The sequence below is a fragment of the Parus major genome, chromosome 1, assembly GCF_001522545.3.
Source record: "Parus major isolate Abel chromosome 1, Parus_major1.1, whole genome shotgun sequence".
NCBI lineage: Eukaryota > Metazoa > Chordata > Aves > Passeriformes > Paridae > Parus > Parus major.
Window position 1 is genome coordinate 113,945,706 of NC_031768.1, and position 27,663 is coordinate 113,973,368.

General features: G+C 43.0%; 3 protein-coding genes and 1 long non-coding RNA gene across 18 annotated transcripts in view; 3 read left to right on the forward strand and 1 right to left on the reverse strand.

The window, feature by feature from the left end:
• SYNJ1 (synaptojanin 1) overlaps positions 1-3,702 on the forward strand; it is a 49,939-nt gene extending 46,237 nt beyond the window's left edge. For 9 of the 13 annotated variants that reach the window (XM_015647902.1, XM_015648231.1, XM_033519108.1 and 6 more), the window contains one exon: positions 1,585-3,702. In XM_015647902.1, the coding sequence (XP_015503388.1) occupies positions 1,585-2,436 (852 nt within the window). In that variant the 3' untranslated portion in view covers positions 2,437-3,702. Of the gene's footprint in view, positions 1-47; positions 72-1,584 lie in introns of all 13 variants that reach the window. The other 4 variants (XM_015648648.2, XM_015648966.2, XM_015648882.2 and 1 more) reach the window with 2 other exon arrangements.
• A 1,070-nt stretch (positions 3,703-4,772) lies between these two features.
• Positions 4,773-11,711, forward strand: CFAP298 (cilia and flagella associated protein 298). Its single transcript, XM_015651380.3, has 7 exons — positions 4,773-5,127; positions 6,223-6,390; positions 7,558-7,625; positions 9,129-9,287; positions 9,709-9,840; positions 11,129-11,224; positions 11,314-11,711. The coding sequence occupies exons 1-7, from the start codon at positions 4,989-4,991 to the stop codon at positions 11,425-11,427; spliced, it is 876 nt and encodes a 291-aa protein (XP_015506866.1). The 5' UTR covers positions 4,773-4,988; the 3' UTR covers positions 11,428-11,711.
• Positions 11,712-15,984: 4,273 nt separating this feature from the next.
• Positions 15,985-27,663, reverse strand: part of EVA1C (eva-1 homolog C) — a 32,605-nt gene continuing 20,926 nt past the window's right edge. For both annotated transcript variants that reach the window (XM_015650051.3, XM_015650144.3), the window contains exons 5-8: positions 21,444-21,587; positions 18,088-18,159; positions 17,356-17,448; positions 15,985-16,530 (exon numbers count right to left, since the gene is read on the reverse strand). In XM_015650051.3, the coding sequence (XP_015505537.1) occupies positions 16,130-16,530; positions 17,356-17,448; positions 18,088-18,159; positions 21,444-21,587 (710 nt within the window). In that variant the 3' untranslated portion in view covers positions 15,985-16,129. The remainder of the gene's footprint in view (positions 16,531-17,355; positions 17,449-18,087; positions 18,160-21,443; positions 21,588-27,663) is intronic.
• Positions 16,194-27,663, forward strand: part of LOC107215898 — a 29,233-nt gene continuing 17,763 nt past the window's right edge. For both annotated transcript variants that reach the window (XR_001525315.1, XR_004499957.1), the window contains exon 1: positions 16,194-16,281. This is a non-coding gene — a long non-coding RNA (uncharacterized LOC107215898). The remainder of the gene's footprint in view (positions 16,282-27,663) is intronic.

The window sequence follows — 27,663 nt, forward strand, 5'->3', positions numbered from 1 at the left end:
TTTCTTCCTAATTTTCTTTCCTTTGATGTCTGTTTCTCTTTCACAAGCAGGAGCAACCGTCAGGGTAACAGGTATCTATTTACCAATCTTGTATGTAGCCTCCATCTATTCAAGCAGAAAAGATGTATGAATGTTGTTTTCATACATCTGCAGTCCCATCCCTGTTAAAAACCACCCATCTGCATTCATGGATTGACTGTCATACCATAGTTTGCTTTTTCCTTTCATAGTGCATTTAAAAATGAGACTGTATTTATTAGGGCCAGAGCAACTATTTTGTGTCATGATCTTTTATGAAACAATTGGACCCTCACCTATGTTGCTTAGTCACTGCTGAGCCTCCTGACTGCAGTCTGTGTGGGGAAAAAAAGATCAGTGTTAGCAATAAGCATTCTCTTTAATGCAAATAAATCCTGATGCTATTGCACTGCCAATTTTTTTTTTCAAAATAAACCCCATATATCACATTTCTCAAGCAACAGGAGTAACTTCTCAAGGAACTTACTATGACCCAAAGCAAAACAAACAGTTACAATTTTTAAAACATTTGGTTCTAGAGTTACTCAAAGCAAATTTTTATTTAGAATAAGGAGCAGTTTGGATTCATAGTTTCTTTGGGATCTTCTAAATAATGACCACAAGACTTAACCAGTTGGTGCCAGGCTGCATTTGATCTCTATTCCTTCAACACTTCAGTTTTTCACATTTTCCCTGAAGTTACTCAATGCCTTTGTTTTAATATTATTCTGCAAAAAACTTCAACTATAGACAGTCAATTCAACTGTTTGGGTATATTAAGTTTATCTGTTAAAATCTTAAAATATTGTTGTGATATTTGAATTCTTAGAAGCTGTTTCACTTAAGCTTAATTCATTTGATAAGGGGAAGCTCCAAACTCTGTTCCATCAGTGTGCATTCTGAACGAAGTAGATACTGCACCTTTTAGGATAGTTTGTACAAGGTAAAAAAGTTGTGTTGTTGTTTGAAGCATTGTACAAAACCAGGAATATTTTAGTTTTAAAAGCTGAGAAATTCTGTGGAGAAAACGGTCTTCTCCAAGGATAACTTGTTATTTTAATTATGAAATCAGTGATTGTCCCTTTCCATGCCAAGAAGTACTGGAGATGCCTAGGAATGCCTATCTACACAGAAATGTCTGACTGCATATACTAAAACACTAATGTTTCCTTTCATTGTGGTGCTTTAATGCTGTTTGTAACATCAGTATGATAAACTCCCAAACAATGTAACCTGGAGCTTTTAATTTCATAGTTGTGCTGGGCTATCCCTTGCTTAGAATACAGTAGCATTTCCCCAACGTTTTCTTAACCAACGTTCATTTAATGTTTTTTGCTGGGATTGTGACCTGCAGGAAGTAGGTTCCAGCTGCATCAACCACCGAGGAGGGGGGGAGTGGTGTTCAACAATTTACAGGCTTTTTGTTAGATAGGGGGCTCAGGCTGTTGTTTCCATTCTAGTTAAAACAAAACCGGGTTGAAGTTTCAGCTGAGAAGTGAGAAGGGGGGCAGTAGGAATAACCTGGAACCAGCTGCATTATTCCTGAGCACATTGTTTTCTTTGCAGCTGAATCCCAACGGGACATACGGCACTAACCCCGAACCCCAGCTCAGCAGTGACCCTTTTGAAGACCTGTCATTTCAGCTGCTCGTGTCCAAGATGCAGACGTCTGTCCGAATATCACCTGCTCCAACCTTAAACCAAAAGGAGTTGATACAGTTGCCTTCAGCAAGGCAAAGAAATGTGGATAATTTGAATACTGTAAATTGCATGCCAGCAATGCCTCCTATTCCAACCTTTCACTCATCCCAGGAACATCAGCACAGCTCTCCAAATCCATTTATTACTGGGCTGAGCTGCTCAAATCCATTCGCTGAAAGAACTCCTAATGCTGGGAACCCATTTAGGACAGAAACACGGGAGTCCGGGATAATCTCACAGGTACTGGTAGGACCTGCTGCTTCCCACCCATTCCCTCCTCTGCCCCCCCCCAGCTGTAACACAAGCAAGCCTGTGTTTCCTGTGGATGCAGCTGAAAATACATTTTGCTTGCGAAGTAAATCTCTCAAAGTAGAAAACATACAGCCCAAAGGGTGGGTGACGTTTGATGAGGACGAAAGCTTTCACACAAAGCTGAAGCCATCTGCGAGTGTTCCGGATTTTAAGCGACTCGGCTCCGGGAAATCAGCTGGATTCCCAGGTTTGCTGGGAACTGAACAAAAGACTTTTCTTGGTTCAGACTTTAACTTTGATGGTGACTGGAATAAAAGTTCTACTGATTGCTTCTGTACCATGCCAGCAAGAAAACCACCTGCACCCCCTGTTCCATCCAGAGCAACCAGCAACAGGTCCCCTGCAGATCCCTTCCCCTCCCTGGCTCCCAAGGTGTCACCAACTCACGATTTTACAGAAAGATAGACGGTCAGAGATACGAAAGGTTGTATTTGTTGCTACATTTATCCAGTAGAATAATTGGGCATTTGAGATTATTCTGTGTGCAATAATTAATTGTTAAATGCACTGAAACTTAACTCTGCTCATAAACAGCCACTTCTGCTTGTGTATAAATTTTGAATGTGTATATATGGTAGAGCACAAAAAATGGTCTGAAGTTTATTAAAATCTCAATGTAATAGTATTTGAATAGACAAAAAGAGAAGAAGGGTGAGCTACTGTCTCACTAAAACCTATCAATCCTGGACACAGATTTTTGATTAGGGAGCTCTTTCATTTCTGTTCTCCTTTGTGGAATTTTACAAGAAGAGGCTCCCTGCTGGTAGCCTCCCCTCTCCCTTTTGACTGTTTTGTTAGTTGATATTTATAAGTATTTACCAAAGAGCTGCCAAAGTTTATTGAGATTTGAATGTTGACAAGTATTGTTTAGAAGCTGTTTAATTTATAACAGAGGCTATGGATATTTGTAAGGCCTATATTTGAATTTGAGGCACAACAAAAACAGTTTACTTTCAAAATAGAAACAAAACTTTGCATATTAATATATTCAATTAATCTCCTGTGTCAGTACATTTCAGTTACTAAATCCTATTGTGACATACACTCACTAGCACTAATTCAGAATAATTGTTCCATATCATCCATTTATTCATTACTATTTTAACTGTGCTTTTTTTTTTTTTTCCACAAATTTGAAACAGCTGATATAGCAAGCTTTTCCTCAACCTCTGGAAAAAGTCCCCTTTGGCTTTTGAGATACAAAGCAGTATTTACCAGTTGCAGACTTTGTAGTCTGCCAGCCAGGGGGTGAAACAACACGCTTGGATTGTATTTAAAGTAGTGAAATATCCCGGGGCAGCACACTTTTTAAATGCTCAAATGCTCTCACAACATGATCCATGAAATAATCCACTGTTCCTTCGGACAGCCCCTGGTTAGCCACGAGCTGCAGCTGCCTAGAGGAGTGATAGTGAGTTTTCTATTGCGCTTATTTCCGTTCAGGTCATTCAAGTTGTACATTTGGAACAGCAGTGGTACTACTTGTGCTTCGGTGTGTGAGTTACCTTGTTTTACTTGCTGTTGCTGCAAACATCTGTGTGGTTGATGTTTTGGTATATTCTTACATTAGCAAACCAAATTCAGGGGGGAACTTTTGCTAGTGGGAGTCACGTGGTAAATATGTTGTCGAATTTTAATTGCAGTGATTAAAAACTATCTGTCTGAACTGTACCTGGTGTGCGGCACCTCTGCACTTCACAGGACTGTGGGGACCACAGGGAATGCTCCAAAATTCCAGTGTGTGTGTGTGTGTGTGTGTGTGTGTGTGTGTGTATATATATATATATATGAGCTGTAGAAAGGCCCTGCCATGTGTTGACAGGAGCAATGAGCAACAGTAGATGCTCTGAAAACACAGAGGATGGAGGTGAGACCCACTCCCCATGCGTCCCTGGACTCTCGGTGTCCCCTGTCCCGTTGTCCCTGCTCACCTGGAACACCCAAGTACACATGAAATATTCCCACCCTTCTGCTCCGGGTGGTCATTCACTCTCTGTGTCCCTGTGTTACCAAATCCTCCTAAATTGTCAGGATAAGTAAAACCCTCTACAACTGTCTTTTTAGTGTCAGCAAGTCAGGCAATACTTTATTCTTCTCCAGGAGCAGTGTGGCTGACAAAATTCCAGCCTCCACACAGACACTGATACTGAACTTTTTTACTTATGTATACATTTTAGTAAGCAAAGGCATTAACTTTCATTGGTTCTAAATTACATCATTATCTTTCATTAATTAGTATTCTGTCATTTACTGGTTATTGATTTCTTACTTCTTATGCTAATTAGTCCATACTGCTATATCTTTTTCTATCTTTACATTTATTAGGGAATTTCCAGTGCATATACTGAGTTTTTATCTGATAGTTTCTGTGTGTCCTTGTAATCCATAAATTCTGCATTCTAGATGTCCAGCCTCACCAGTCCCTCTTTCTCTTCCGGGCTTTGTTCATTGGACATATCCGAGTTAGTTTATCAAAATTGAATGTTTCAGGGCTTTTCCCAAGCTGTCCCCAAAAAAGTAACTTACAACAACTTTGCTAAATACTGGCTAAGAATGATTTTAGAATAGTCCACTATTTATAATTTCTATACATATAGGTGATGATTAATTAAAACAATTAATTCAAAAGCAATTAAACTCGTTAACTGCAATTAGGAAGACGGTCTGTCGTTTCCAACGGCGGGCGGGGCGCGCGGGCCCTTTAAGCGGCTCCCGTCCCCTCACGGAGCGGCCGGAAGTGGAAGCGGCGGCGGGACCGGCGGAGGCGCCGCGGTGGCGGCTCTGGAGCGTCCCGGCGGATCCCGAAGGATCCCGGTGCTACCGGCGGAGGCGGCAGCGGCCCTCCCCCGCTCTCAGGGCCTCCCGAGGCGCCGGCCGCGGGCGGTCCCCGCGCTCCCTCCCTGCCGCGGGTATCCAGGGACTCGGCTCCGTTGCTGAGGGGCCGCCGAGGCTCGGCCATGGTACGGCTGCACGTCAAGCGTGGCGGCGAGAGCCAGTTCCTGCTGGAGGCGCCGGGCAGCGCCCGCCTGGCCGAGCTGGCGCCGCTAGCCGCCCGCATCCACAACGGGCGGCTGAAGGTGCAGCGCCTGTGCTCAGGTACCGCTTGGGGCCGCGGGGGGCGGGAACGGCCCACAGGCAGCGAGAAAGCGCCGCCTCTGGTCTTAACATAGCTGTGATCGCACAGCGCAACCGCGTGTGAATTCCGGGCTTTGGTGTTCTAGTGAGGGCACTGCACCCCGCTGAATACTCTACCGCTGCGTGCGCCTGCAGGTAGTGCACGTAGTGGCTGCTTAAATCAGGGAATCGGGGAATGGTTTGGTTTGGGAGGGACCTTAAAGCTCCCGCAGTCCCAAACCCTGCCGTGGGCAGGGCCGCCTTCCGCTATCCCAGGTTGCTCCAAGCCCCGTCCAACCTGCCCTTAGACATTTCCAGGCACCCAGGAGCAGCCGTGGCATCTCTGGCGCCCTGTGCCAGGGCCTCACCACCCTCACAGGGAACCATTTTTCCTCAGGATCTCATCTAACCCTGCCCTCTGGCAGTCTGAAGATATTTCCCCTTTTCCTGTTACTCTAGGCCCTTGTCCAAAGTTGTCCTTGAGGGCATTGTGAAGTGCTCCTTCGTGACCAGCAGTGCCCCACCCTGTGTGTGAGGTGATACTGGCTACCACCAGCATCCCCTGCCATGCAGTGGAGTTAACATGTCTGAATTAGTGCCGAGTTCACTTCTGGGGCAGCTTTAAAAGACATTTCTCATCCCACTGTGGGGCTGTCAGAGCAGAGATTCCTGTCAGCTCTCTGGGTGTGCAGCCCGCTCACACCTGCTGTGTAACAGCCACAATATTTGTGGGGTGTCTGAGGCCATACTGACACTGCTCTGAAGTTTAAAGAATCTGACCAGGGAAATACCAAAATAAAAGATTTATGACCACTAAATACCATGAGGGTTTGCATCCCTGTGGGTGTCATTTGTTATTTTGTTTTACTGGTATGTAAAATGTATAAATTTTAACATAATTACACCATCCCTATCTATATATGTGTGTTAATATCCCTTATTATTTATTCCTTATATTTACCTGTTTAAAAATGAAAAGCTAGGGGCAAGGTTTATGTGCATGTACAACGTGTGAAAGGCTTTTGTAAATGGACTATAGTAACAGACACTTAATCTTGTTCTCTAAACACTCTAAAGAGATGGAGGAGCTGGCAGAGCATGGTATTTCCTTACCTTACAATATGCAAGGACTGACAGAGGAGCAGATCAAAGAGCTGAAGTTGAAGGATGAGTGGGCAGAGAAGTGTGTTCCAAGTGGTGGAAGCATCTTCAGAAAGGATGAAATGGGGCGAAGAAATGGATTTGGTAAGTCAAATGTCAGTTCTTGTTTCCTTCCCTTCAGACACAGACAAACCATAATATAGCAGGGAAAAACAAATCTCTAAACCTGGAATGGGATAGCCAAACTGTAAGTTCCACACACAGGAATTCTGTCTTGGGTTGGAATCTGGGATAATGCTGATTAACAAGCCTGAAGAGCAGTATCTCTCTTCAGCACATGAACAGTCACCAAGAGCAAGTTTGACTGTTCCAGTTTAGTTTACTCTCCCCATAGGTAAATGTACTCTGGAAAACTAGTTTTTCCCAGGGACTCCAAGATATATCAACAGATTTTTTTTTTCTAATATTTCTCCTTTTTTCTCACTGACTAGGACTCAGATTCACTGAGCATGTGTTTGTAAGTAGAGGACAGCCTTGTGATACTGACAAAGTTAGAATATTGAACAGTGCCGAACCAAATGTCTTCAAATGATGCACTCACGTGGGATATAAGATGGGAATGAGTATGCTTTAGCTAGATTTTTGTTTTTGAGGACAGGCTTTTTATAGCAATTAAAATAGATAAGTGATATGAAATGTACAGCATGTTTGCGAAACTGTCTTCACTGTTAGATTGAGATTTTAATTAGAATTAATTAATTAGAAAAGTCAGAAAACTGCAAACTGTTACGCACAGTTAAAGCATGTCTGCCAGTACAGACCAGCAGGGAAGGAGCTTTACTTGGTTTGTTGTGGAGGGTATGGGATTATGGTTGTTGCTTTCTACTGAGGACCTTTGTCTCAAATGAAGTTCCAGATCATGGAATTACAGAATAGTTTGGGTTGGAAAGGATGTTTAAGCTCATCCACTTCCATTCCCCTGCCATGGGCAAGGACATCTTCCCCTAGACCACACTGCTCCAAGCCCCATCCAATATGGCCTGAAACACTTCCAAGGACGGGGCAAATACCAGTCACATGTCTTTGGGAAAAGTAAGTTTGTTTTCTCTGTGAAAAGTACTGCTTGTTTCTTAAGTAAGTAAGAAATACAGGAATGAGTGATCTAACTGGTAAATTGGCTGCAGCTTAGTGGTATTTCTGCTGCTTTATGATTTAACACTGTTTCATTTGCTCACAGTGCAATCTGGACAGAATGTGTGCTTGGTTTCTTTACAGTAAGCGTAGGCTATGAAATGTGTCTCTTACTTTTAGCTCCAAATGAAAAAATGCAGCAAGTTATAAAGAAGACAATAGAAGAATCCAAGGCATTAATCTCAAAGGTGAGTTTCCTCAAGTGGTCTGTGGGCTTTCCTAGTAAGTGCTGTGGAGTTTGGCATCTGAAAAAATCAGACTTTTTTCAGTGCAAGGGCTCACAGTTGTTGAGAAATGCCAGGAAGTGAATAGCCTCATAAAACCTGACATTTTGGTTAATGATTTTCTTCAAGGTTTTGGCAAGTGGTTCAACAGGTTAAGGAATCAGATACTAAACTCCAAGGGAATGCTGACAGCCGAGCCCATGTGGAACGATTAAATCACATTCAGTTTTATCCTTGCAGTTTGCTATTGATGTGTTCTTTGGGTGAATGCTTGTCGTGCTTTCTGGTGAAAAATTAACTGCATTCTGTGCTGTTTTTGGAGTTAATGAAGTCTTTTGACTTTTATGTGTAATTAATTGAAAAATATGTTCTAATCTCTTAGATTATCACAGAATCACAGATGGTTTGGTTTGGAAGGGACCGTAAAGCTCATCCAGTCCCACCCCACTGCCCTGGGCAGGGATACCTTCCACTAGACCAGGTTGCTCAGAGCTCAATCCAGCCTGGCCTTGAACACTGCCAGGAATGGGGCAGGGGTTGGACCTTGGTTTGACAAGCACTTGGAGTCGTGCTCAGTCCCGTTGAGTATGTGTTTTCAAAGACAAGCACAAGGTTTGCCCTGATGGGACAGTGCTCTCAGGCATTCAAACTCACATTGCCAAATCTGTAGGTGCTCTATGTCATGTTTCAGCTTTTGTATGACTTTGAAACACAAATTTAGTAACATTTATTAATGGAGTTAAGGATAGTTTGGGAAGTGGTTTGTTAGGTTCACCACTTTATAATGAAAAAAAAGAAGAAATGTGTATTTGAGGTTGTAGTGGCATGTTAATCAGATCAAGAACATCCACAAGGAGGCAACATTCCCTTACCTTAGTACTTAAGAAACTGTTAAATCTGTAGGGAAGACCTTTATTTCTTATCTTCCAGATGTGTCATGTTCCTCTTTTATCCTTGCCATAGGGTTTGCAATGATCTCAAGTACTTGGTCTTACAGATCTCTGCATGAGCTGTGCAGTTTGCCAAGCTTTTCACTTCTGCTTGCATGTGCTCTATTTTTGTCTCGACTTTTAAGTCTCTTCCCCATCCCTTGTTTGAATTTTGCTGGCTTTAATCATGTTCATGAGTCACAAGTGATTGGAGCCAAAGCGTTCCTGTCTGGCATCTGTGGTCCTGAGTGTTCTGGTTTGAGTCCTGTGTTCCACAGGCAGTTGTGTTCTGCACAGTTTAGTGATTTCCCTTGTTTGTTTCCTCTCCCACCCTATGTAAGCAGGCTAAACAGAGGGGCCAAAAGTGAGAGATGTACTCCCAAGTCAGTATTCCAGTGAGGAAATTTGCACTCCTAATACCTTTGTGCAGCCTGTTAGCTCTTCAGATCTCCTGTCACTTAACCTTTGAACTGGCCACAAAGCTAAGTCTTTCTGCAGGTTTGCTTTTATTTTACAATGATCCCTGTCTGTGTTTCAGAAACAAGTTCAGGCCAACGTGTGTGTTAACATGGAGATGGTGAAAGACGCATTGGAGCAGCTCCGAGGGGCTGTGATGATTGTGTATCCAATGGGATTGCCTCCACATGATCCAATTAGGATGGAGTTCGAAGATAAAGAAGACTTGTCAGGAACTCATGTATGCAGTAATGTATTCCCATTATATGTAGTCCTGGGTTAAACATGGGCTATGCTGTTCTTCATCTTACTGTTTTGTTTATTTATTATTGAATAATTCAATTATTATTAAATAATTAAATATTTATTTACTTCATCTTATTATTTTGTTATTGTTATGAAGGTTGTTTTTACCTCCAGTGTGGAGAATTTGTTGCCCAAAGTGTTTATATTAGATCAAGATTGAATGGAATATAAATAAAAAAACCATAGATGAGTTTGAGGAGAAGGATGTAGAAGTAGAATGTAAAATTATATTTCATGTTGGGAATTCCAGAAAGATGTTTTTTTTTTTCCTCAGAAAAAAAATAAATCTGGTTTTGAAAAAAAAAAAAGCAAGAAACAACACCCCCCGACTCTTCACCTTGTTTATTTTGTCACAGGCTGGAACTGAAGTTATAAAAGAATCAGAAGCACAGTTATGGTGGGCAGGAAAGCAGCTGGAAGAAACAAAGTTGCTATCTGACTATGTAGGCAAAAATGAGAAAACAACCATCATTGTCAAGATCCAGAAAGTGAGTATTGCTGGGAGATGGCTCTACAAGTTCCTGACCCTTGGTTGTCTTTTCTCTGTGGAAGATAACTATCCATAGGAGTATAAAATGGATTAGATTAGTTCCAGCTTGAGCATCTTAAAACTGTACATCTGTTTTAAGGTTTGAATGGATTATACTCTGAGGTTTTTCCTTTAGCCTGTCAGTTATGTACTGTAGTTGCTATTTCTTGCTCCATAGTATCTTTGTGAAGCACAACAAAGAGGTATTTAAAGAATAGATGAGATACAAACTGAAAACTCTTATGGCAAGTCTTGGCACCTGCAGTGGGTTGTGCAGTGCATCCCTGAGAGGTAAGTCAGGTGATTTATGTGTTCATCACTTAGAAGACCAGATTTGCTTTTTCTTTCCTCTCCAGGGTCACTGGGAAATGGCATGGCATCTCAGTGGCCGCTGAAGTGTAGGTTCCCAGGAGTGTTGTCTGTTTAATTAATAATGGACTTGCTCCAAGAGCAAGAGCAGTACAGGGGTTCCTCTCTGCCTAAACAGCCTCAGACCCTGTTTGTTCTCGAGAGCATCCACCATCTCCATGCAAGATGTTGTGTTTGCAGTTGCTGACAGCAGGTGTTTTCTGCTGTGTCCATTGTTTCTTCCAGGAGCACAGTTGCCTGGATAAGAAATTTCCTTTTCTTTGTAGTGGTTTGTAACTCCCTTACTTCCCTGCGTTACTGAATCCTATGCCGTCCTGTGTCTGTATTAGTAGGGGAGCTAAAGATGTGGGCCCATCCTAAGATACCAAGACTGACCTTAAAACAGATTTATTATGCCTTTTAGAGTGGAAATTTAAGAAAAATAGACTCAATCCTGTTTGCATCTTCCACTGATGTCCACGAATTGACAGCATGATTCAGATACAGAGATGAAAAAATAAACCTCACTTGAAAAGATAACCCTCACTTCCCTGTGAGGGTGGTCAGGCCCTGGCACAGGTTGCCCAGAGAAGCTGTGGCTGCCTCATGCCTGGAAGTGTTCAAGGCCAGGCTGGACAGGGCTTGGAACAACCTGGTCTAGTGGAAGGTGTCCCTGCTTGTGGCAGTGGGGGTGGAATTAAACGATCTTCAAGGTCCCTTCCAACCCAAACCATTCTGCAATGCAGCCATAGTTTCTCCGCATTTATTTTCCTGTCCTGAGGAACCATATTAAATATGAGCAATCCAGTTGTCCGAAGAAAGGTTTTTGTTGTCTTTGTATAGCAGCTTCTCCTTTGTATCACAAAGGCCATCAGCAGCATTTACAATTTCCCTTCCAGAAAGGACAAGGAGCTCCGGGGCGGGAGCCTGTGATCAGTCATGAAGAGCAAAAAGAGATGATGCTGTACTACTACAGGAAGCAGGAGGAGCTGAAGGTAAGTGTTCCTTTGGTGCCCAAGAGCTGGACTGCTCTGACAGAGCTCAGGCTGCGTCCCTCACTGCCTCCCTCCTCTCTCTGCCGCAGAAACTGGAGGAGGAGGAGGACGACGACTCATTTCTAAATGCTGAGTGGGCAGACAACCATGCTCTGAAAAGGCAATTTCACGGTGTAAAAGACATCAAATGGGGTCCAAGATGAAGCTCTGCAAACCCCTTCTTAAGCTGCTCGGTTGATGCTCTTGTTTGCAGCAAGGAGCTGTATTGTGTGTGGTAGATTCTTCTGACAGCAGCTGAAATTGTCACTTCTGTGGCCTTAGGTGTTCAATAAATGTTCATATTTCTCTGTGACTGCAACAGCACTTTTCTCTGCAAAGAAATGAACAAATTCTCTTGATGTTTTGTATTTTATTAGAAACTTGTAACTTGGATATGGAAACGTCAATCTGTTTCATAGATAAGAGATCTAGTAAATATGTACAGGAATGTTTGGTGCTGTTCAGAGTGCTCTTTACACTCTCTTCTCATTCTTGCATTACTATTAGATAGTGTGCTCTAGAGAAGATAATTTATTTAACTAATCCAGGGAGAATAAGGATTTTTTTATGTGGTTGTTCACATTTCAACATAGCTGTTTCCAATCTGTCATTTTAAAATGAATTAACCTCTTAATATTTGTTTAAAGGAAGTGTTTTTATATAGACACTAGTTATATCCTTCTGGAATGCATCATTTTCATCTTTGGGTTTAGTTTATCTTGCTGGTATGTAGAGGTTGACAGTAATTTGTATACAAAAATAAGCATCATTTGCAGGTAGATTGGATAAACCCAAGCTTAATAGCAATAGATCTCTTAGGATGGAAGTAAAGAAATCATCATGATTTTTGGTATTAGTATGGTTGAAGAAACACCAATCAAGTTAAAAGTCTAGTGTTTGGTGAACTCACAGCTTGAAGATTGGATTCAGAAAAGGTTATTAATGCCTCTCATTGAACTATTCATGGTGGTTTTATGTCAATCACTGATTTTTTTACTGTTAGGGAATTTTGGGGTCTGGTAGCTTTCTTGAATATCAACTTTACAGTAACATGACTTTTTACAAAAAGGAAAACCAGCAGTTCTGAGTTGAAAAACTTCAAATCATTTTCATTTACAATTTATTTGGAATTATTTCACATGGCAAAAATGTTTTTTAACAAAACACTTTGTTCTACCACTTCCTAAGAGGAAAATCAGTGTCCTGGAGTTTATAATATTCTCATTTCCTCTCTGAAAGCAAGAGAAAAGCAGGCATAGGAAATATTTAACACAGTTTCTGCACTCATTTGACTGCTGTTCTCTCCTGTAACTGGTGCTGGTTTTTTCTTTAATTGAGCAGACTACATAGCATTGATCCTTTTCAGAGTTCTCACAACAGTGTGGATCTGCTGGATTGATTCATTGTGGCTGAAACTGAATGAACTCACTGGAAAATTATTAAAGAGTACCGGAACCCAGGAAAGCCTATGGGTATTTAACTATCCAAGGAGATAATGAGATAGAAACACCACACTTTTCAACTTTGCAAAAGCGTTTTGCCTTTCTTTTAAACCACTTGTTTCTGGAAGTTCGAGAGGAGCCATGCCCTTCCAAGGAGAAAATCCATTCTCTCTCAAAGGAGACACACAGCAGAACATTACTAAAATGTTTGGTTTGTGGCCATCACCATCCTGATGAATGAAAATGGTTTCCACACCTGGTTTTATTCCTTTTCTCCTCTTCATGGTTTTGCTTTCCCACATTTTGTTCCATTCTCTTCCTCATCTAGGATTTGGAATGATATATTTCTTGCTTTCTACAACCTCACCCAATGTTCCTGGTGACAAACTTGAGGCTAACTTCAAGGGAGGAGTGGGGAGTTCAAACAGCCCCACCAACGCTACTTGTTGCCTTCCAGCAAGTTCAGATGCTGATGCTGGGTCATATAATTTCCAGTAAATTTCCAGTTTGTCCTGCCCACAGCCGTGTGTGGGGCACGAACCAAATAGTCCAAACAATTTGCAAGCTCTCCTTTGCAGTATTTTCTCCTTAGGCTGCTCTTCTGGGAAATTGCAAGGGTTTGACTGCTGAAACTCCATCCCACAGCCAGCCCTGAGTGTCCTTCCCATAGCATTGCTGCTGCTGCCTGATGGCACCCTCCCTGTGGATACCTCCATCTTCAGCCTGGAGAGATTCCAGCTATGGCACTTCAGCTGCTGGTTTTTTCAAGGCTTGGGACAGATAAGTGCATACCTCATTCATTTTCTGTTTTGTCTTCTGGATACTTTGGATGTTGTTTCAGAAAGATCCAAATAATTCATTGTTGTTTGTATCAGGTTTTTCCATGTTTGTCTTCATTCTGACTCAGACTGCTGTGAACAGTGAACATTTGGAAGTGAGGTGAACCACTAATTGACAGCTTTCCCCAGGTAGACTTGGAAAGTTTATGCAAAAAGAATAAAATAGCAACCCAAATTCAGACTATAAATAGTTCAAAGGAACAGATCCTGAGTGAAGCCTGACCTCCCAGCCTGGAGAAAATGCTGCTTCACCTGCCCTGCTCAGTTTCTTCTGGTGCTGGGGTTTGGACAGGGTTTTCCACTATGTTTGAGGATCCATTTAAACAGGCATGCATTATTAAGCACTGCACTTTTTTTTTTTTTTTTTCCCCTCCAAGCACATTCCCAGTGGCTGTGAAATGCTCCATCCTGGGAAACAGCTGCTTCTGTGGCACCTGCAGGAATTTTCTGCTGTCTGCCCACCAGTGTGTGGTGCTAGGCAGGGAGGAAAATCAGGAGGGGAACAAGTCATCAGTTAAATCACTATTTCAATATAGAAGGTCTTTTTCCTCTGAGGCTGTAAAAGCAGGGAGAGGAGTGGGAGTTGGGAAAAGTGAAGCCTTTTGCCCTAAGGAAGGGACTTCTTAAGCTGCAAACTGCTTTCTGCTGATCTTCTGCCACTGCAGTTGTTTTGCCACCAGGAGTGAAGACCCTGATTTCAGCTGGGAATCCCAGCGAGGGGTATCAGATGGATGAAGTGAACTAACTGGGGAAAGGACCTGGGTGCCCAGTGTCAGGAGCAAAGGCAGTGGGCAAAAAGTGACACACAAGAGGATCCCTCTGAATATCAGGGACCACTTTGTCACTGTGGGAATGGCCAAGCACTGGCACAGGTTGCCTGGAAAGTTTGTGGAGTCCCATCTTCGGCTGGTCGAGGTCTTCTCCCAGGGGCCACCCCTAAGGCACACTGACTTTACCTAATCTCGAGCAAAGTGGAGTCTGAAGGAAAGATAACTCCCAGCTTTTGTTAGGATGTCAGCTTATGGGCTAAAACTCCACTGAGGCTTCCCAATAAAAAATGAGGGAAGAAAATGCACAAATTTTAGTGACAATAAACATTAACTGACAGACAGATAAGTACTAGAAAAGATCGGCTAGAGATCAGCTGGCCTGTGGGCCCCAGGCTCAACAGAAGGGAGTTTCACCAGGACTCAAGAGTTTTGGGGAGCCCATGAGAGCAGGGGCCCTTGGAGCCCCTGCCCTCAGCCCTGCAGGTCAGGGCCCAGCCCGCTCCAGTAAAAGGAAGAGGGTCAGATTTGTTTCACTAGTACGGTCTGTCAGCAGGAGGAATTGTTGGGATGTAGATCAGTCCCTTTCTGTCTGACCGGGAAATGGGTGGCACCTGCCCCATGAGTCAGGAGGAAGGAGCCAGCTCTGGCCCAGAGCCCTCCCCAAAGGCAAACTCGCCTTCTTCCACTCAGGACCAAGGCATGGGCTCCTCCAGACCGAAACTTTTAATCAACACTGCACATAGCATAGGCTATGATGACTTCCTACTGGAAAGGGGAGAGCAGTGGCCCAGCAGGATTACAGCTAGGCTCCTGGGCTGTGCCCAGCCTCTCCTGCAATTTCCCAGTGCTCTGGGTGACCTCAACCCTCCATCCATCTCCTTAGCCTCTCTTCCTTCCGCTGATAGGATGCTAATTGCTGGTGAGATTTTTCCAGTTGAGCACAGGATTGTGCCTTAGTCATCTGAGCAAGTTCCCTTCCTCCCTTTAAAGTTTTTCCAGGCTTAATTTGACTTTGTATCAGTAGGAAATGACAAGTCATGTCACTGCTTTCTTTCCAAGTGTTTCATACTATGCTCTACCTGGACACACAGCATCTGAGTGGGGAAGCACAATGAGCCCATGAAGTATTACCAATAGGAAGTGACAGTTTTCCTCCTTTTGTTCAGTAAATTCCCTATGGGCTGCAGCTAAAATATTGGAGACATTTTTAAGACAGGAAGGCTGTTGTGGTTTCAGCTTAGATACACTACTGGTTTAATTTTCTCTCCAACTGAAACCAAATCTGACTAGCTTAACAATTTTCGAGTGAAGATTATGAACTGATAAAAAATCCTGAGAATATGACCTGCATTAAAGTACTGGCTCTAACCCTGCTTTAGGATCAGAAAAATTAACCAGTTTTTCCCTTAAGTAAAGTATTCTTAGCATGTGGCAACGTCAAGAGTCTTTTATGAAAGAAGCAGCCATTTTGGAGCTTGTCCTTCACATATTTGCCAACACGGGTGCACATCAGTCTGTTCTGACGGTTGAATACATCTGCTTAAATATTTTTCACCTTTTTTAATATTCCTAAACATGCATTTGGCAGTTGATCCCAAATTACAGTGAAAAGTAATCTGTACCATGAGTTAAAACTGTAGTGTTTTTCACAGAAGGGTTTATAGACAGTCAAAGATATAAAACCCTTTTTTATTGCATATATTTCTTTTTATTTTACAAATAATTATATTCACTGATACAAATGTTCCTTCACAGAAGGTACATTTTTTTTTTTTTTTTAAAAAAAGGGATAGAGTGTCATCCAAAATAAGCCATTTATTGTTCATTAATATAAAATGTATTCATATTTCTAGGGGGTGTCATATCCAAACCACTGCTCATCCAAATTTCCTGTATGATCTGTTCCCTGCGCTCAATTCTTTCAGCCAGTTCTGCTGCCTCTGCTGAGTTATAACCTGAGTAACAAGGTCTGTAAAGTCCATCTGTCTCATCCTGGGTGTTTGAAAGGGAGGAATCCTCCTCTTCCTCCTCCTCCTCCTCCTGTTCACTGCTCTCGTAGGCTCTGGCACTCTCTGGCACCAGCTGATGATCCCTCTTCCTGTGCAGCTTCTGGACGTCACTAGGACACAATACGCAGATCACCAAGGCACACAGTGTGAGGATTAATCCCGCACAAACACTGGACACAAACAGGAGAGCAGCTCTTTCAAGGTGATCTGCAGGCAAGAAAGCTAGGGCTTAATCACTTTACAAACTGCCAAGGCTGTTTACAAACCCCCAGCTGCCATTCCCACAGTGTTCCTTAACCAAACCTCCCAACACTCACAGCCCAACCCCACCAGCTCTGCCTCTGAACTGTTGGGCAAAAATCCAGTCTGATTATAACACTGTGAAATAACAACATGGCCCCAACCCTTTATGAGCAGCTTAGTGCTGTTGTCAACAAGCTACCAGCTACTCTGCATGCCTTGTTTGGTCCTTCCAGCCATCCTACCAAAACAGGCTTTGCCCTCACCAACAGGGCATGCAAAGAGTGACTCTGGGCTCTGCAGGGCCTCAGCAGCATCTTCAGGCCAGGCTGAGGAGGGAGCACTTTTCTTCCTTTGCACTTAGTGTTGCTAAGTCACAAAACCTACTTTGTCTCGCAGCAGAGACGGCTGGGTTTGGTGACTTTTTTCTTTTTTTTATTACTCCTTGATACTCCTTGTGTATGTATGCAACCCAACATTCCCGAGGACAGATGTCTCCAGTGCTCACTCAGGTCAGGGGCAGGTTTTCAAAACTACTGAACAACCAACAGTCACCATCAAAAGTTTAAAAATATCTTGGCTGTAGTTGCTAAGTGTTTGAGTCCTTCAAGGCAAGGAATATTCCCTAAATATGAATTATGCTGGGATTGTCCCATCCACAAGATTGTGATTATATTGTAATATCATTACTATAAAAGTGGGATTACTAGTTGTAACCATCGGAGTTGATCCTCCCTTTTCCCACAATGCCACGATCTAGTGAGCAAAACAATCTCAGCCTCATTTCCCTACCTTTAATGTATGCAAATGTAGCCAAGTAGTTAGAGCTAACTATAGTTCCATCTTTCTTTGGAAGTCTCGATTCCCTTGGATCAAGGTCGACACCTGTGACACGAGGAGGTAAAGTAAATTCAGTGAAGCAACTAAATTGATATTCACCCGGTAACTTTCCAGCTAACAAGTCCACCCAAAACACAGGCAGGCCCATGCCGTGCTGAAGGAGCTGCAGAACACTAGAGCAAACAATGCTCGATAAGTTAAAGTATAATTAATAAATTATCAAAAATATCAAACATGTAGAAAATGGCAAATTAACTTAAAAGAGTCTATTGCCAAGTGAAACCCTTTGTGCCTAATCCCATTGGGGTTTCTGAAATAATTTTACTTCATGAAGCTTCACATTTCTCTAATGGCCTTCCCAGCCCAACCATTCCATGTACTCTTGTTACTGGGGACACACATCAGCCTCGTCCTTAACTTTGTGGCCTTTGAGGAGAGCTGGTGTTAGCATAACTTGTAAAAGATTCTTCACTCTGAAACAACTACAGTTTCACTTTTAGTCTTCCCAGCATGCTGGCTCTGGCCAGGCTGGGCAAATCACTCTTCCAACAGAGTTGCTATGACTGCAGGACTGTGCTCACATCCCACTCCCAGCCTGTCCTCAGCTCTCCAACAGAAAGACCAGCTCTTTCAGCAGGGTTTCCACTACTTCATCCCAAACCCTGTGTCTGTGCTGCTACATACCATTGTTCTGTTTGACGGAAGACTTGTTATCAGGGACCAGGGGGTTGACAGCCGTGAGGATAAATTTAGGAACTGCAAAGACAAAAGACAAATTATGTTCTGTTAGGTTTAAGAACACTCTCCCCAGTTATTTACGATTCCCACTGCTAACCCTGGGTTTATTAACTGGGTTTCTGACAGTGGTATTGAAGGTTGGACTGATCTTGGAGGTCTTTTCCAGCCTTAATGATTGTGTGGTTCTTGCGAAGTCAGGGCAGCTCTGGGTCTGTGGCTGGGTCTATGCACCAGCCTGCTCCAGGAGCATTGGTGCATCTCCATACAGCCTGGCAACCTGCCCCTTGTTTTCAACCCCTCAAGAGTGTGCCAACCAGTGGATGGAGACAAAATTGGCCTCTAAATTCAGTATAAACTGGGCTACAGCCAGATGCTAAGTCGCATCTAGATATACTGGGTTTGAATGAGGATGATTCACGGTAATTCTAAGATAAATGTTAAAGTCTTGTGTGATGTCATTTGCGAAGCTTCTGAGATGGATGGTTGCCAAGGAAGAGATGGGGAGGATGGGAATAAATGAGCTGCATCTTTCTAATTTCATTAATTTATTCCCTCAGTATGTGTTCACACTCTTCTTCAAATAATTAAAAGAACTACAAGCAGGTGCATTGTACAGACATTGAGAGATCACATATTCTGTAATGGATGGATGGACCCTTCAGCTGCCCAGATCTTAGCACCTGTTCCTATACTATGTGAAGGCACATTGATTGATTTTCAGACTGATGGGGGGTAAAAAAGAAGAAATTTCAAGTATGACACTCACCTATATTGTCCAATAAACATTTGCCAAGAAATAGCGTTGAGAGAGTTAAATAGAACAGAGGAGACTGAGGTTTGCAGCTTAGCATAGTTTTCATTTGGAAAACAACTAAAAATAGCACTTCTTTCTGAGCAGAACTTTTCTTTCTGTGTGGGCTCAAAGTCAGAGCTGTTTCCTTTCCTGATAAAGGAATCCTTTTGGGAGCCTTGGCTCTTGTTTGCAGTGGAAGGCCAACAGATACAGGGGTAAATAAGCTTATTTCTATTTTGTCTTGTACCTTATGGTAGTTTGTAGCTGTTTTCTAGTGTCAGAAAACTTTCCTTGGTTGTGAGACAAACAGAGCAGGATTGTTTCCAGCTTGCAGTCTGCATTTGCAGGCCTGGCTGTTCTGAACAACATGTCTGTGTTATGAACAACGTCCTGGGAGGATGCGCCATCTCCAGCGCCCATACAGGACCCAAAGCTCCTGTCACATGGCCTGGGACTCCTTCACCTGTGCTCCTGTGCTGATGTTCCTCCTGCTCCCCTCCCAGGGGAAGCTCCCCAGTGCTTCACTTGCTCTTTTCCCCTTTATTGTTCTCTTTATATATCCCCAAATATTTATTGTAGGGGATGTTTAAGTCAAAATGGCATGGAGAGAAAGAGCCTCTGGCTGCTTGCATTGCTTGTTTTCAACTTGGTGCCTTTCAGATGCAAGGACTTTAACTGCTATAAGCTACATCAGGCTGCTGAACAGAACAGCTGGTACCAGCATAGGAATTTTTATTAAGACCATCACATCTGTATTACAACTTGTGCCAGCACTACTTTGGCAAGCAGGAGTCAGTCGCCTCCTGCAGACTGCCAAAGGAAGCCCACAAAGGGTCTCTGGCATCCAGGGAGTGTGGATACACCACGGGTCTGCAGGAGCCGTGAGAGAGGATTCTGTGATCCTGAAGTGCAGACGGAGCAAGAGCCAGGAGGTCCCACCTTGTGCAGACAGGAGATGATGCTGAGCAGATCACTGGGGGCACTGAGACTTCAAGGAACAAGCACCTCCCAGCTCCTGTCATGTTTTTACTGTCAGGAATGAACTGCAAATGTAAAAATGCATCCAGACTCACTACCCCTAAACAGCTGCTGACCACTGTGTGGGGAGTATGGGGTTTTTTCACATTCCTGACCATGATAGAAATACTTTGAAGTGTGGCACAGCCCTGAGAACCAAAGTGCTGTGCTCCACTGAGTTCCTGTCACTACAGGGGGAGATCTATTTGCATTATTTTGGGAAGCATCAGATTAGCTGGCATCCTCTGGTGAGGAGACTGAATGTGAAATATCATTCTGGAATATGCCAAATTCTTCCCATGTTCATTAGATGAGCTGTAAAATAATCAGACCTGCAAATCATTGGCTAATGCTTCAGATTGCACAGCCCAGTAAGATTTGGCAGGAGAAAAACTTCCAAATGTGCCAGTAACAGAAAAGAACACTATTTGTTACCTGTGTGTTTTTGCAAAACCACATCCCTAAATAACAGAATGTGTAACTCCAGTGCCAGCAAACTCACTCTGCTTTTCTGGTACACAGGCATGCAAAGTTGAGCGACTTGTAATTATGCTCATGCTAATTAGAGAGAATTGCATTAAATCATTCATAAAGGCAACTGCCCAATAATATAATGTATTGGTGCAATGGCAGATTCCCAGATACCTCCAATAATAGGAAGCTGAATTATTGCACCACCTTTCAGAGCTGACAACCAGTTCCTGGGGAGACTGAAAACCTCTCGGGGCTCATTTTCCTCTGATCTTCATGTAGAGGTGATCTGGCCATCAGTCTTACACTGCTGTTTTTAAAAGCATGTCTCAGGTAACCTGTGCCCTTTGACCACTACTCACTAGGGATGCAGCCAAAGGACTCTGCAGTATGTACCCATGGAGCTGCTCCTTTTGAAGTATTTTAGGGAATTCAGCTCGCCTCTTAGGAAATTATATGTCTATAGCAAGCAATATGGAAAACCGGTCCCTCTTGTCTGAGGAATGAGCTGAAGTACATTTCAATCCTGCAAGGGATCTATAACCTCAAGCTTTTACTTTCCATAAACCTTCACTTCCCTTTCCATGAGAAAGGAAACTCCTCTGTGAGGGAGAAGCTGTAGATGTACTCACGTGAATCACAGGACTGAGCTTGTACACAGTGCTTCAATTATGCTGGACTGTTTTACATGCACTGATGCCAGGCAGTGTTGATTTTTCCTAGCTCTGTTGCAGGTGAACTCTGTGGAGCAAACTCTTATCTTGATAGTATTTCTCAAAAATATTGAACTATATAGTTGATATTTTATTGTTGGTTGCATTTTTTATAGCAAAAAGACTCAATGCCAGAGTATTTGTTAGGTGCTGCTGTGCCTAGGGGGTTGGTTTTTGTATGGCTGTCACAAACTTCCTGTGTAAAAGGGAAGTGGATATTTAGGAAGGCTTAGTGCCCATATGTGGACATGTGTGTGTCTTTGCAAGCAGAAATGAGGACATGAAAATGATTGTGCATTTGCTCTTACCACATGCATAGCTGACATTTAGGTATTTTGTCACTCCAGGTAGGCATGGACTTCCAAAATCCTGGCTAGTGACAATAATTTTGCATCTCTGTTTCCCATAACACCTTTTGGATAACACTTCCAGCGCTGTGTAAGACAAACAGTCTGAAAGAAAAAATACATGCAATAAATATACAATACCCTGGTGTTATCTGAAATGAGAACTGCTGGCTGCATGACTAGAGATACAAATCTGCACCTGATCTCAGGTATAACTTTGCCTTAGCAGGATTTCAGAGTTAAATATTAAGATTTGTCAATGCAAGGAAGTCAGCTGCAATAAATGTGAACTTGCAGCGAGGTAACTCTCCCATGTTGCCTTACAGGTGCATACTAAGGGTGCAGGAAGAGTCTCATCAAGCTCCAAACAGGTGCCCAATAAAAGGTCTCAATGTTCCATTCAGGATGTGTTTGAAAAAATAAGCACATCCAAATAGCTCTCCATCTATTCCATCCCAAATTAAGAGAGACGAAATGCTGTTTCCAAGTCTGTTTCTCAGCCCTGGGTTACTGAGATGAGTCAACTGGATAGCCAAGTTCAGTTCAAGTCAGGTGAGATCAATTTTTATGTGTTGCAACAGCTCAGGCTACAGGGAAGTTCAGGGTATTAAAAAGTAGCTTTTCATTTACTATGAAGAGGTCAAAATGGGCTCAGTATTTAACCAGGGAAACATGTGGCTTCCAAAAATGGGTTTTGCACTGGAGCTGAAATTATTTGAGTGGGAAAGTGTGTGAGTCACCCTCTGCTTTAAAAAAAAAAAAAAAAAAGAACATATCTAAATGTGATTAAGTTCTCTGTATCCACATGTGCTAAACTCCAAGCCACAAAGCAAAAAACACCCCGTAGTTTTGGTTTCTAAACCAAAAGGATCCAGAAAGAACAAGTTTGGAGCAAGTAATACTTCTCTGAACCTTTCTGCATCACCCCACACACTGCGGGTTTCTGTGTATGACAGAAATGTCTCATTCCAGACTTCTGAGGCAAGGGTGCTCTAGAGGTCTGAAACATCATTTTCTGGGGGTTAAAATAGTCCCTCTTCCTACAATAAAGGACGACCTCCAGTCACCTACCAACTGCTGAGCCTCATTTGTGCCTCTTGAAAGGAAGGACAAACACCATTTACAAAGACACCCCAAAGGTTCCCCAAATGTATTTGAAAAGAAGGTTTGAGACTGAGTTCTTGGCATTTAATATGTGAAAATGGGGCAGATTTGTAATTTTTAGAGTTAACTCCCTGACACCAGTACTAAACAAGTTGTATACCTGGGCAGAGCCATCAGGAGATAATGGGCTGATCTGTCTGGCAAAGGGTTCATGGCTTGCTTTGGACATGGATCCTAGGAGAGAGCTCTTTGACTTTTCAAAGACCTTAAATCCCAATACCTGTGTGTCCCAAGAGACTGCTGGGAAGGCAGGGAAGGGCTGACCTAAAGCATTGGGTAGTTCTGATTAAGTAACTCAGCAGTTTTAGTTTCCCTCCCTGGCAATTTCAGATGAGTAAGGATATATTTGGGTGGATGTTTTAGGCAGCCAGTAGCTTACTTTGGCAAGTACAAAACCAGCTGGAGAATATCAGGAGGAATTGTCGGGTGATTGATAAATGAATGGATTGGGAGCACAACAGCAAACTGGCAAACTGAATTATGTTTTCTATAGAATTTCCTGCCCTGGGAGCTACTTTTGATACCTTATGAAACCAGGAGGATGCTGTGCTGATGGTTTTCTACATATTCAGTGATATAGCAAGTGTATGTTTCATTTTGCCTTTGCTCATGTTTCTGTGGAACTTAATAGCTTCTTATCATCTCTATCCATGTTGGATTTGGCTCTTCTACCTGAGGAGCCAGTTGTTATATGCCTGCAGGATCTTGGCAGGCTAGTTTTTGGAAAACCTCCCAAGGCTTGCCTTGGTGTCATAGGTGAGTAAATGCAAACCGTGGCCCGTTTCTTCTGCAGGACAGGACAGATGTTACCTGGAAAGTCTTAAAAACGAAAACAACCTATTTAAGACTTCCTGCATTCTGAAAAGATTTTGTGGTTTTGTGATTCAATAAAAAATCCTGTCTGGTTGACATGTGGCCTTTCTACCTTCCCACTAGTTCTCCCAGCAGCTATGATGGGATTAACTTGAATAACTTACCCTCCTCCTGGTCAAACACCTTTTTCCAGTGATTGAATGAGGAGAGATCAGTGCTGTGTTTTGAGTAAAGGAATCCCATGGAATGGCCCCAAAGAAACCATGAATTGGGAGATGAACTTAAATACACAATGTGGCTTCTTTCTGACTAAGTGCTGTTTGATCTACACAGATATTTCTGGGGCTTGTTAGACTGGTACCATACATTTTCAATAACTTGCCTCTGGAAAAGGCACATTCCCAGAGTGTTAAAAGGCTGGTGGCATCTGGCGGTGGTGACAAGGCAGCAATGTATGGCTGGGAAAACACTCCATTCTCCACGCTTTTCTCCCAAAGTTGCTTGTTAGACACCAAGACTGTCGGTGGATCTTTTGTACGAGACACTGCTATGGATGGCACGGGGACACGGGTGTCAAGACGAGGTTCTTAATGCAATAATAAACTATCCAATCTGACTGCAGCTATTTAATAGTTGGAGTAGAAAGCCTTGTTTCTGGAGGAAAGGCTCTTTCAGCTCCCTAATTAGCTTTGTTTGGGAAAGTTTTGGCATGCAAATGACATGCCATAAATCATGCAGGCTTTAATGAGAAGTAATTTGTCTTCTGTTTTTTAAAGCTTCTCTCAATTCAGACAGGAGGAGCTTTCCCTCCCTTTCTTTCCACCCTTCCACACAAAACCTGCAGGTGATGGAGCATCTTGTGCCAGGCTCCGGTGACAGCATCCTGTCCCACCCTCTCCAAATGTTTCAAATTGCTTTCATCCCCAACTGTTCCTTGTGCTGCTTTATGTGTTCTGGGCTGTGCCCACCCACAGAAGAATAAGGAGCTCACTATTAAAATCAACTGAAAGCAAAGATTTCACACCTCCAAATCAGGATGGCTTGTGCTTTGTGGAGCCCAGATCTCAGCTGTGGGGACAAGAATTGACAAGGGGAAACTGTGGAGTTTGGAGTAACCTAAGGCTGCAGGCTTCTAAAGAAAGTTGCTGAAATAATATGGTAATTTATGCAGGAGCATGGCACACAGGGTCCTGCCTATGCATCAGAAAAGGGCCACTTGAATTGCTGATTCCAGCAGAAACACACAATGTGATCAGCAGCACTTTTGTACCAAAAAAACCCCAAACTTGGTCTCTCTCTCTCCTCCTTGCACATACATGTGCAGAGAGGGGGATCCATCCCACCAAACACCAGGGGCAAGAGACAAGTGTGGCTCTCCATTTCCTGAGAGCAGGAACCAGACTCGCTGCTCCTGCATGTGAACAGGCAGGAGTTCCTTGGCTCCTTTTAGACTTCAGGGCCAAGTGTACTTTTCCAAACATTTCACAAATGTGAGCCATGAAAAAATAGATCCAATAAAGCCCTGAACTGCTGGTAAAGAAAACATTACCGGTTGAAGTGGTGTCTGTTTTAATATTCTCCAAGCAACTTCCACCAGCCAAATCTGATCTTCCCTGTTCATCTCAGAAGAAAGTTATTTGGACTCTAAAAATGGTGGCTGGTCTCTTCCTCCCTTCAATCACTCCTCATCCTGCCACTGCTCTGAAAACCTCTTCTTTTAAGGGAGTTTTGTCTTGACAGCCTTCAAGGGGCAATGGGGTGCAATGGCTCCTACTGGTACCTCTTGGGGCCCAAAGCACCTATTAAGCTTCCCAGTTTGGTCAGGCTGACACAGGCAAGGACCTTTTCATATCTGATGTGTGCACATAGAGAGCTGACTTAAGGGGTTTTGTGGTGGAAGCAAAATTGAACTATTTTATCCTTACTTATGCATCCACAAAATTCATTTGACTCCTGTCTCACACGCCCAAAGTGCCAAGACAGTGTGGAAACATTTCCAGAGCTGCCTAAAGCTGTTTGTGCCTTCACTGCTGTTACTTCTGCTCTCAGGAGACCTTCCCAGGAGACAGGCTTACACCAGGCAATGAGTACATCTTTTAGTAAGAGGCAGAAACTAAAAGCTTTTCAATCAGTCAGTGAATAGGAGCTATAAGACCCTTTGAATTGGCTACAATATCCAACAAGCAAACAAAAATAATCACAGCATCACAGAATCCTGTTACATTAAAAAAACTGTGACCCCTAGGTGGACTGGAAAGAACCTATAGGTTTTTGAAAATCCCCCTTGCTTGACTTTCTCATCCCTTCCTCTTATCTGAATTCCACTGTGAAGATGAGACTAGGACAAAGTCCAACCCCAGGGTATGTCATTGCATAGTTAAAGATGTGATGAATGTTTGTGAATTCTCCACCTCCCCTCTTAACACTCCAAAAGTGGGACCAGGTAAAAGAGAGGGCTGTATTGGAAAGAACCCCACATTCCAGCAATGAGAGCCGTGGCAGGGGTGTAATTCAGGGCTCTGCTGGTCACTGGTGCTTGAGGGACTAGCCAATGTGCATCCAGAGGAATTTTTTGAGAAGGATATTTCGGTGTTCTAAGCTTGCAAATTTAACCTAGAGGCGATCCTACTAAGAGACTACCAAGCCTTCTTTCAAGTATTTTCATGTATTAAGAAGAGTAATTTATTATTTGAGAGGTGTTTGTTGACCTGAATCTTCCTGTTGCTCCTTATGGTAACCTGTTCTGGCACAATTCTTTTAACTTCTTCTGACCAATAAATTTTCTGTTTCCTCATGCATATGTTAGTACAAATATGAAAGAGATAACGGGTCAGAAAAGGCAGTAATTCACACTGGAACAAAACTGCTATGGTTTCCTGCTTTGGTGCTGGGCACAATGGATTCCTCTAGGCAGAACCATCTGCTACAGAAGGACACTCAGATAGTCTTTCTTTGATAGTCTTAGTAAAACAGGGAAGTTGCTTGCTGGAAATTCTGTACAATCTTAACAGTGCCAGGCATTTGGACTGCAATGCAAAAGCTGCAGAAGGTGGCATTTACCATTGAACTGTCTCAGAAAACCAGTTGCATGAGTAGATACTCATGCTAAATGTGGAGGTGATGCTCAGGATCCTAGAAGTGCTCAAGGCCACACAGATATCTCCCACAGCAGAGATGGATTGATATAATTTATTACTCTATCGAGAAGAGCCTTTATGCCAAAGAAATGCTATGTTTCCCTGGGTTCCCTTTGAAGCAAAGCAAAATCTGTCAGCTGATTTGACAGTTGGCTCACAGAAAAGCGATGCTTTGAGAACCCATCTGTCCCAACCCAAAGCTGCTGTTTGTCACTGCTATAACACATATCATCAGGTAGCCAAGATCTTGGTGAGTATCCAATTCAATACCCAGTACACCTGGCAGGACCATGTCAAGTATGGAGAGATACAAAGCTTTTGAGATCACCAGAGACTTTCTGGGCCTGTCATTAGGACCTTTGGGTGACTTCTCTTCTGCACAGTGCTAAAAAAATCACAGTTTCTCTGTTATGCAGTAAAAGAACTGGAAAGGCTTGAGCACTGTCCATAGGCTGAGTTGCACCAATGTCAGCAGAAACAATAATGGATGTATGTTGGAGCCAATTCAGCTTTTGGTGCAAACATAAATAAGTACATGGGTCTGATTCAGGAAGGAGGAGCTGTCTCAAGTCATTACATTCAAATTACCATTGTTTTCCCTCAGAGAAAGGTATGCAGTCATTGCAGAAATCTAATCATGCACCCACTTAGATCTGTAGGTGCTTAAATAACCACAAAAATAAGATTCAGGCTTGAGAGAGATAGGTCTGGAGTCAATTGGATCTGACTCCTAAGTGGCAGGTCTTTTGTGATAACTGAATGTGAGCTCCCATGCCACACAGGGGCTTTTGGAAATTCCACTACCTGCAGAAAGTCATTAGTACCACACAGGAAGAGGCCAAGCATTTCCATTAAGTAGTAGGAAATCTATACAAGGATCTACCTTCTGTAGATCTACTTTGTGTTTGTCTCAGGTTTTATGCTCTCTCCTGTTACTAGTGCCTTGGGCTGCTCTGCAGAACACAAAACCAGTGCCAGCCAGGGCATTGCTGCACGGGTGCTTGTACACAGGAGCCACAGCAGACCTTGTTGCTGTTGTAAATTCTTTCTCTTTATCCTGGGAAACT